General features: G+C 44.6%; 1 protein-coding gene across 4 annotated transcripts in view; it reads left to right on the plus strand.

Annotated features, from left to right (window-relative positions):
* Positions 1-8,735, plus strand: part of NMNAT2 (nicotinamide nucleotide adenylyltransferase 2) — a 221,413-nt gene extending 212,678 nt beyond the window's left edge. For all 4 annotated transcript variants that reach the window (XM_040263835.1, XM_040263837.1, XM_040263836.1 and 1 more), the window contains 3 exons: positions 893-994; positions 1,128-1,195; positions 4,014-8,735. In XM_040263835.1, the coding sequence (XP_040119769.1) occupies positions 893-994; positions 1,128-1,195; positions 4,014-4,116 (273 nt within the window). In that variant the 3' untranslated portion in view covers positions 4,117-8,735. The remainder of the gene's footprint in view (positions 1-892; positions 995-1,127; positions 1,196-4,013) is intronic.
* The last annotated feature ends 2,200 nt before the right edge of the window (positions 8,736-10,935 follow it).

A 10,935-nucleotide genomic window follows, 5' to 3' on the forward strand; every position in this document is an offset into this window, starting at 1 on the left:
TTTTTAACTGTATGAGAGAATGCTCACAATATAATGCTAAATGAAAAATATATATAGGTATTTAATAAAATGATTAATTTTGCAGTTCAGTCCAGTTGTGGACATACACCCATAGAGAAGCGAACCCTGGACAGAAATACTAAGATGTTAATTTAACAGTGGTGAACTGGATTGTGTGGTTGTGATTGATTTCTTTTTTTTTTCTTTTTCTTTTTCTCAGTTTCCCAAGCTTCTATTGTATCTATAATTGGGGTGGAGGGGGAGGATTAATTTTTAAATGACAAGGTGTCATTTCTCATGATGGCAGCAGGCTTCTATCAGAGGCTAATTTCAAAAGTGACCCCATAGTAATCCTCCCCTATCACTGCTTGTGCACACACTTGGGCGTTCCAAACCCTTCCCCTCTTTTCACCACCCTGAGTCCCACAGCATTTTTGACATAGGTGAGCTCAGAGAGCCTCCCAGCCCCTCTCAATAAACCAACCAGGGGCTTGAGTCTGGTTGCTGAGCAACGGGATCTGTGTCACCCAAAAGGATACTTACCAGGTAAGGACCATGTTTTATGCTGCCCTTCAACATTATGAGCTCAACGGGAGCCTCAGGAATTGAAGAGATCTTGCCCAGACATGCAGGAGCGCATTATTAGTTCAGTCTACAGGTATTTATTAAGTGTGCCAGGTGAAGTTCCCACTCATTCCACGAACACAGTTACAGGTCGTTACTTGAAGGAGCTGACTGATGGGGCTGAGAAGGCAAGTTTGGGACTAAAGCTTAGGGTTCCAACAGGAGGTAGCTCCACCTTGCTAGCTAGTTGCTTGGTAGGGGTTTGGAGTCAAGGTCTCACCAAAGGCTACTTCCTCCCTCTCTCTCCCCCCTCCTTTGGTTTCTTCAGATGGAGGTGATCGTTGGGGACTTTGGGATCGTGGTGGTCCCCCGGGACGCAGCCGACACAGACCGAATCATGAACCACTCCTCAATACTCCGCAAATACAAAGTGAGTCCTCCAGCTCCCTGCTGTGTAGTAAGGTGATGTGGCCCTTCTCTGAGAAGCCTGGGGGCTGGAGGCATGAGGACACAAGAGTTTAGTGTGAGGGACTGGCAACCTACTCTCTCTGCTCTGTCTGCAGAACAACATCATGGTGGTGAAGGATGACATCAACCATCCCATGTCTGTCGTCAGCTCAACCAAGAGCAGGTACGTTTGACAAACGACCAGAGAGACCTTGGTCAAACTGGCTTACAGGTTCCCATACAGCTCTCCTCAGTCCAGGCTGACTGTTAGGTTGGCCGACACCGGCTACCCCGGTATGTAGCCTTCTTTTTAGACCTCATTTATTTGTCTCTAGTCCTTGATTTTTAAAAGGGGGACAGGCTGTTAGTTAGTTTTAGGTGACTTGAGTGGGGGGAGAAGTTAGTTTTAGCTTGGACTCTAGTTTGAGGTGAGGAAGATCTCCTGGAGAAGGGAATGGCAACCCGCTCTGGTACTCTTGCCTCGAGAGTTCCATGGACAGAGGAGCCTGATGGGCTAGAGCCCATGGGGTGGCAGAGTCAGACATGACTGAGTGACTAACACTTCCACTTCCACTCTGAGGTACCCACAGAATTAGTAAGGGTTTAGGTTAACAGCCATAACAAAAAACCCTAAATAGTTAGAATTTTAAATGAGAAATGTTATTCAATGTTATTCAGTGTCAGAAGGGATTGAATCTCTGTTCTCTTCAACATGAAGCCTCCCTCTCTTGAGTCCACGGCTGCCGCAATGACTTCTCTTCTCAGCCAGTGGGGAAGGGCAAAGAGCTCTATCCTTTAGAAGACGACCCAGAGTTTCACCCATCACTTCCCTTTCATCCCCCTGGCTCAGCATCAGTCACATGGCCATTCCTAGCCTCCAGACAGGCTGGGAGTAGACTTTGAGGCTTGGCAACCATATGTCCAGCTAAAGCTTGGGAGGGTCTATTACTCAGGATAAGAAAGAGAGACTGGATACTAGGGGCCAGTTAACAGTTTCCACCATAACCTCCAAGTGGAAATATCCAATGGAAGGATAAGACATGTGGAATACAGAGGTCTGGAAGTATAATAAAACTGAAAACCATGAGCACCTAAGTGTAAATTAAAGTTTAAGGGTATGGCTGAGTTCACAGGGAGTGTCAGTAAGAGCAAAGAAGGCTATGGGAACATTTAAAACATATTAACATCTATTTAAAGGAAGGCTGAGGGGTCAATTAGAAGTTTGGGATTAATATATATACAGTACTATATACAGTAGTGTGTATATATATTAATATATAACTAGCTAATAGCTCAGATGGTAAAGCGTCTGCTTACAATACGGGAGACCTGGGTTCGATCCCTGGGTCGGGAAGATCCCCTGGAGAAGGGAATAGCAACCCACTCCAGTATTCATGCCTGGAAAATCCCATGGACCAAGGAGCCTGGTGAGCTACAGTCCATGGGGTCGCAAAGAGTCAGACACGACTGAGTGACTTCACTTCACACATTACTATATATTAATATGTACACACTACTATATATGAAATAGATAACCAACAAAGACCTACTGTATAGCACAGGGAACTCTATTCAATATTTTGTAAGTGTCTACAAAGGAAAAGAACCTGAAAAAGAATTATAGCTGTATATGTATGACTGAATCACTTTACTGTACACCTGAAGCTAACACAACATTGTGAATCAGCTATATTCCAATTTAAAAAGTAGTAAAAAAATAAATAGAAGACGACTAAGGGGCAGTCAGAACCACCAGCATTGGTGGCCCTGGAACCAAAGCAGCAGAGGGTACAGAGAGAGAGAACACTGTCATTGGTCATCTATGTCATATGTTTCAAAGAAATCAAGTGAGCCCAGCGTTTGAAAAGGTCCACTGGACTTCTTCCCTGGAAGGGGATTATGCAGACCCTTGAAACAGTAGCATCAACTATGAGGTGAGAGCAGAAGTGGCAGTGGGCAACGAGGGAAGAGGGGAAGATTGTGGCTCCAACCATGGCTGCATAATAAAATTACTGTGAAAACTTAAATGGCAACATAAATGTCAGTGTCCCATTCATTCCCACTGAATCAGAATTTGGGGGGGTTGGGTCTCTGGGGAGCTGCTTTCTGGATGATTCTCGTGAAATTGGGATTGGCATTTGGAAACCACGGATGTAAACCACTTTTTCAAGAAGCCTCCCCATAAACTGTGTGGGGAGGCACTTGGGGATCTAGTTTGCTGAAGGTCAGGACACTGTGTGCATTGCAAAGGCCCTGAGGCAGCCTTCGGGGAGATCTCACAGCGCAAGGCACAGATGCATTTTAGAATCTAGGTGTCCGGAGGAGTGTGTGAACTCTTACAAATGGCTCCTTGGGGCCTGACATTCCCAAGACCACCATGTGCATAGAGAATGGGAAGCAGCCAGGCCAAGACTGGAACAAAACTGTGCTGAAAGTGAAGTGTATGATGAGAGTTCTTCTGTACATGGTAGTGCTTCCCCTCCCCAGGGCTTGTGAGAAGAGCCTCACGAAGGAGGGCCGCTTCTTCTCCCTCAGGGCTTCCTTAGGAAGGAAAAGAAGGAATCAATCATGATATTCCTTTTCCTGAGACCTTGGTGTAGAGAAACACAAAGAAATGACATAAGAATAGCTAACACCTTGAAATGCCTCCTGTGTGCTTGAGCTTTTCTAAGTGCTACCTGTATGACATTTAATCATTCTGATAGCTGAGCTCGGCCCCAGGCCCCAGTATTACCCCTGTTTTACAGAGGAGGAAATGGAAGAATGGATGGGTTTAAACAACTTGCCAGAGGGTCTTCAGTTAGGAAGTGGCACAGTCAGGATGGAGGAGGAATTAGAGAGGAAAAGGTTTTTTTCTGATAGGAACGCCATGCACTTAGCCTAAGCAAAGACTGGTAATGGGTGTTGGGTAAACCCTTTCCTCAAAAGGGAATGGGCTGGCCAGTCCTCTGGCCTTGCTTTCCGAAAAGGATGCCTGCTGATTAGCGTCTCTTCTCAACCAGGCTGGCTCTGCAGCACGGGGATGGCCACGTGGTGGATTACCTGTCCCAGCCGGTCATCGACTACATTCTCAAGAGCCAGCTCTACATCAACGCCTCGGGCTAGCGGCCACGGGGCGCTGAGCTCCACTCTCCCCTGGGCCTCCGCCAACACACCGGCCCCTCGCCGCCTCTGTCCATCCCGTTTCTCTCCCGCCTCCGTTTTTCCGTCTCCTCATCTTGACTGTTTTCCCCACCTGCTGACTCAACCCCCCACAGTGTGGGGGAACCTGCAGAGAACACCACAGCGTAGCCGTCCTCCGCAGCCATCGTTGGACAAACTCTCCTCTCGTCTCCGGGTTGGGGGTGGGTGAGGGGGTGGGGGTGGGGGAAGTGCGGTCCTTGGAGATGTGCGGGTGCCCGTCTCCCAGCATGCTCTGGGGAGGCGGCTCTGGCCCTCGCCTTCCCAGCATGCCCTTTACCACAAAGGGCTATCTTTTTCCTTTCTTTCTTATCTTTCGTTTCGTTGTTTCGTTTGTTGGTTGTTGTTGTTGTTCACTCCTCATAGAACTTGGATCAAATCCGTGTCCGCGGTTCTTTATGTCTGTCGCCTTGTTGCGTTTCTGCTGCATTCCTTCCCTTTTGACAGGATACCGAAGCCAGGCCTCAGCTCTCAGAAAGTTGCGTGAGGGCTATGCCCGTTGAGCCAGGCCGAGACAACCCCCACCCACCTACCCGCTTTCTCCCCGCCTCCGCCCTACACACACACAGCAGTCTGGGGTCAAGACTGAGACTTTCATGTTCTGAAACCTGGGACGCAAGTCTGGGAGTAGTAGGGTTGCTCAGAAGGATTTGAGTCCATTTCATTAGTTTCCGAAGACCTCTCCTTTTTGATGCTCTGGGCATAACGATCACCTAAAGCCGGTTCCTTCTCATTTCTTGGTGGCATCCGTTCAGATACTTATTTGAGCTGTGACTGACAGAGTTGTTCCCTGTCAGCTCCGACGTTACCAAGGGGACCTTCAGATCACCATCAAAGCCCTTGGAGGCCAGGCTTAGTCACATTCCTACATCTGAAAAGAAACACATATGCAAGGCCAAGTCCTAAAAATCCAGCCGTTTCTGAAATAAACATGCTAAGAGTTCACTCAAGCTAGAGGTCTTTCTAATTGGAATTATTTATTGCCTGTTTGGCTGGGAAATGTCTCTGTCGTAATGTAAATCCAGGATAACCTAGGAGAAAGTGATTCCCATTTCCCGGTGGGAACTAGTGATTCTCACCCACTCTAGTTTGGTAACAGAGATGGTGCCTGAGATCAGTTCCTTCTTGAGAAGCAGAGCCTCAGCCTTTTTTGTGGGTTTAGGGTTACGACTCATGCTGAACCCAGAAGCCACAATCGTAGCCTGAGGAAGCCTGCCTGGCAGGACCACGATTCTCAGAACAGAGATCTGAAGGGATTGTCAAGAGCCACTAAACTCATTCACCCCTTTTGTCCCCAGTTACCCACCTGTCTCTGGTGCTCTGGAAACAGTTTTGACAGACTCTGTTCTAGTTGTTCAGGTCTCATTCAGGTCCTGCCTGGAGAACCGAAAGGAAATTACTCTCTTCTGCTCTGTGTCTCTTTTCCAGTCTCTTGGCTCTTGGGTTTTTGATTCTTTGAGAAATGGTCCCCAAACTGTAGGATAATTTTGTTGATACCTAGTACCAGCCCTGGCCTGGGAGGCATTGGGTGGGATCTGATGCCAGGAACATCTGTAGGATCCTCCAGTAGCATCCTCCAGGAAAAGAAATTCAACAGAAGAGTAGCATGGTTGCAGGGGGTGGGCTTATCCTCTTGGATTATGGAAATAATCTCCAAAGGACAAAAGTAAGATACTGTTCTTGGCTCTCGGTGTTCAGCTAAGAATCATGGAATCTGAGAAGATCTTTAGAGATTAATTGAGCCAAGGTTTCTTTTAAAAGCTGAGGAAGCAGAGATCCACTGGATTAAATGACTGGTCCAAGGTCACACAGCAAGTGTAAAGCCTGACAAAAGGCTAATGTTTCCCTGACCATTAGGTCATCACACCACATGATCTCTGCTCCTTTGGTCCCCCATGATACTGACCAGATAAGATGCAGCTTTCAGTCTTTACCTGGCATCTTTCTCTTAACTTATGTTGTCCCAGGTGCTCCCTGTATACAGCGTTGTGTATGCTAGTCCTGGCAGGGAGGATGTGATGGTGAGGAAGGCTGTAGCTAGGTTTCCCTTGGAAATGAACTGCTACAAATGGCAGTGGCTTAGAGGAAATCTGAATCCAAGAAAGGATTGCTTTGTGGAAGGCAAAGACCCAGAAAGTGCTCAAGATTGCACTAGTGCTAAGGAGAGAAAGACAGAAGTACCTTTGTCTAGGCAAGGCGTTCAGAAGCCAGGAAATGATACAAAAGAAATCAGGGAGCTGGATTCCCTGGGGTAGCACGCATCATCAAGGATATGAAGTTTATGGGTAGAGTTTATTCTGAAGATCCTCGTGGACAGATCCGAGAAAGACCAGCTGTCTTTTGTTTCTTTGGTCCACTCTTTCTTTGCTGGGCTTTGTGGTCAAACCCCATTTCATTCATGACCCATGAGAAGAAACAGGGCTGACTCTCGCGGCATTCAGTGTGGGGATGGAAAGCACGTTTGTAGGGAGAGTGAGATGAGCTAAAGAAAATAACAGGGATAAAAGTAGACTTCTAGGAATGAAATGAGGCAGAGTCTATCTTGGTGAATCAATCACAAGGATCATGATAAAATAGCTTTCCCTTAATACAAGGAAAAGTGACTCCCCTTTCGGATGGAAGTCCATTTCCTGCCCTGCCCTCTTCTTCACTTGCTACAGGGAGGTCAGATCCCCTCTTTCAATCCAGGGCAGAACACATGACTGTGACCCAGCCAAGGCCAGTACCAGAGAGATGACTCAGAGTTGGAAGCGGTGCCCCCAGGTGCCCACAGGATGACCTCCCGGTCCTGACTTCCAGCCTGAGGTCCTGCTGCTTCTTACAATGGCTGACCCAAAGGTTCAGAGATCATGAGAAAGGCATGGGCTAGAATGACTGTCTCAAGAGGGGGTCTGGAGCCTCATTTCCTGCCTACTGATAAAAATGTCTCTCCCGCTTGCATGAAAGTGGCTGATATGTAAGAACAGGCATGAGGGAAACCCTTCGTGTCAATGACTCTCTCCTCAAGGAATGGCCCTCTGGGGGGTGGTGACTGTGCTGCCAGAGGGGACCTCATTCACCACCTCCCTCTCCCACCCAGGCAGCCTTTGGGGCCTTCTTGCTTTCATTTTCCTTGAATGTACATGGGAACAGGGGAGGAAAGTCTCTTCCTGAAGTGCCTGAAACCCAGAACTGGAGCTTCTAGAGAAGCTGTTCTTCCTGTCCCGGCTTGGCCAACCTTTCTCCCACATTCCCTAGTCTCCTGCTCCAGCTTCTCAGAAAAAACAAAAAACATGGTCTTCTAATTCAACTGGAAGTGAGACTCCATAATCAAACTACAGCAAGAGGCAGAGAATTCAGGGAGAAATGACTTGTATTTTACTAGCCCAAATCTACTCCCCTAAACAGACAGACAGACACACACACACTCTCTCTCTCTCCCTTACTCTTTCTCTCTCTCTCAGATTAAGAGAGAGAAGCATGTTATTATATTTTATTCATCAAAAGAGTAATTCAAAAATAAGTCAGTATGTGAAAAGCTCAGGATCTTTTCCAATGTGAAGGCGGGCAGGTGAGAGGGGAAGGATGGGTCCAGGGATGGATTTTGTAGCTCATCCAATCTGGACACCTTAGGAATAGCATCATGGTAAAGGTAATGAATGTGTTCTGTCCATTTTGTTTGGTTTGCACCTTCCTATAGCTGCCCAGTAAATGCGATTTTTCAAGTGGTTTCTTTGTTGAGTATGTTTGGAATGTTCTATTAGCCTGCAACAGTCAGTTAGGAATGAGTTACTCTCCTTCCCTCCTCCTTCAGTCTAGGCCTGGGGCCCAAACCTCAGCTTGATCCTAGCAGTCTCAAGGATTGGCATGGGAAGAGGGAAGCTTTTTTGAATCACTTTTTTGGTCACCGAATCTGCCATTTTAAGAATAAGATTTACTTTGTGGAAATCAACACATTAATAAATACTACACTGAAGTTGCAACACCATCTCACAGTGCAATATTTTGAGTAAAATTTTGTTGCTAGAATAGTCACAGACAAAAGTTTTATCAGCAAAATGGTTCAACTACGTTAATAAATAAGATGATGCTACTAGAGCCTGTGTCTTGGTCTAGAATCTCCTCTGTGAGTTGCAGAATTAATCACTTTTTCTTCACAGTCTTACTTGACAGGAGCCAACAGTTGCTAAGAATGCTCTTATAGCAGGAGATTTTCTGCTTGGTTTAGCTAATGTCGCATGTGTAATATGAAAGTATACACAACCACACCCATAAGCAGGGAAGAATAATTAGCAAATTTGTTCAATTGTGCCTAAGTTTTCTCAGTTTTTTTTTTTTTTTAATGAAATCTTCGGTTCTACCTAACCTGCCCAGTCTGGTATTGGTTAGCTTTGGATCCTTGAAGAAGTTAGTTCTTTGTGAATTAAAAATGTATTTGTGAAAATTAAAAACTTAAAACACTTACTTCTTGACATAAAGGATATCAAGTAAGACAGAAATTGTTAAACTCATAATTGGTTTGGTTGGCAAAGTGAACAAGCTAAAAATGAATAAGTTAATTGTTCCACCCTGCTGTGACTATTTGATCTTTTTTAACTTTTAATTGTGACAAACGTTATGTATGGGTTTAGGTCTGAATGGTGATTCAGAAGGTAAAATAACAATTCTCCACTCCGCCAGCTCACTTAAGGTTTAGGTACTGGTTTGTCAGATTATTTGTGTGTGTGTGTTTATCATTTTGGTTCTTGGTATCTTTTTTGTTTAAGACTGAGATTAGTCAGCTATGTGGGTCTGGTGGCATATCATTGTGGGACTTGCCATGACTTATAAATTGATGGTTCGTATTTATATTTGCTACTTTAGTCACAAAGCGAAACACTCTGTCCTGAGAGTATGTAATGATGAGCTCTTGTTTAATATTGGGTATAAACATTGGTTTATTTTGCTTACTTATACTAACTTACAAAATATATACTGTATCTGTAAGTTAACAGACATGTACATAACACATTTTTTCCCTTATGACCCGTAAGTAAACTTCAGATCTTGGAATTTCCTAGAAAGTTCCATGTAGCCCATAGTACAAAGAAAACAGAGGAAAAAGAGTCTAATCTCTGCTTTTCAGGTGGGAAAACTGAGCCACAGCAAGAATTTACAACATTCCCATGACCATGTGAAACATTAAAAAAAAAAATGATAAACACATTCCCAGTCCTTAAGACTTGTTCCAAACATTGGACATTACCAAGTATCCATCTTAATTTTGTCCAAGCATACTGAAAAAAACTCCACATCCTGGGATAAGATCAGAAGTACATTGACTAAGAAGTTACAGTCCACATCCGTTTCATTTCTACCCACTTCTCCAGACAGAAATCCCCATGAGTCAAAATAGATGAAAATATGTGTGATAGCTTACCAATGGCACAATTAGTTAGATAACTCTGAGAGGCACAAGAGAGTTTCCACTACAAATCACAAATACTGATAAGAAAGAGGAAGGAACATGCCCTTAACTTGGCAGGGTCAGGTCAAGACTGGTGACAGAGTCTAAGTCCTGGGGAGGCTATTTCTAAGTCACATGCTCCTTCTCTCAGCTTAGGGACAATCTACCACAACCTCAGAAATGAGGGAATCATTTCGGTCCAAAGAGAGTCACATGAGTCGCTTTTCCGTTTCCCATCTCTACATAGGGATCATCTCCCATGTGTCAGGGAAGACAATCTTATGACTCGCTTAACAGTCAATCCCACGAAGGAATCCTTTTATGATTGCAGGCACCCTTGGATCCCCCACCAAGTACCCTGGAATATGTATACTTGACAGAAACAGATAGCCAATCACTAAGATGCATTCTCCCCTTTCATAGTAGAGAACTGTCAGAGAATCGGCTTCCTACCAAGGACTCTATTTCCCAGACACCTTACAAGTTAGAGGTGGGCATAATAATACTGGGTTCTGGACCATTAAATGTGATAGAAAGTGATGTTCAGCCTTCACCAGGCCTGCCTCACAAAAACTTCCATGTATCTCCTTCTTCCATGTCTTTTTTCCTTTCCACCCACTGGAAGGGAGATGCTGCCTAAGGCAACCTTAGAAACCTTATAAACGGCAGGGCCTCTGAAATGAGTATGTGGAGGGCTACTCTGCCAACTGTCCATCCAGTATGTGATGAGAACGAGAAAAAAAAGTCAATCATGAGTGAATTATGCATATTTTTAGGTCTGTGTGATATTGTAGTTAATTGAATCAAATTTGTAAGATATGTGATTGAGTATGCCAAGACAGGATTAAAAATGCACTTTCAGAGAAAGCAAAGCATAGTGATTAGATCTGTCAGAATTTGGGGAGTCGGTGTAGGCAGGAGCAGAATTCTATCTTCAGTCACTTGGGTAGATGGCCAATTCAGGATCTCCATTTATTAAATTTTAGTTTATTAAAAAGCATGACAATATACCACAGATGATTGATTTTTGCCTTTATTTTTTTTATAGTTGATAAAAAAAGAAAAAACATTAATTATCACCCTCACCCTGATCAGGTTGTTCCAGAAATAAATCCTTCTTTATGCTTAGGAGACAGAACCAGTTAAATCTCATAAAGTGCCTGCCTGGTTGGAAAAGGCAAACAAGATACTCAGAAAAAAGAATTAAAGATGCTAATTCTGGGTGCTCACATCTCTTTCTCAAGCATTTTTTGTTACCACTCCTTTGGTACCTACACCTTAAGCTTAGAGTTGAACAAATTAGAAACTGACCACAGGCA

The sequence above is a fragment of the Oryx dammah genome, unplaced genomic scaffold (genome assembly GCF_014754425.2).
Source record: "Oryx dammah isolate SB20612 unplaced genomic scaffold, SCBI_Odam_1.1 HiC_scaffold_21, whole genome shotgun sequence".
Classification (NCBI taxonomy): domain Eukaryota; kingdom Metazoa; phylum Chordata; class Mammalia; order Artiodactyla; family Bovidae; genus Oryx; species Oryx dammah.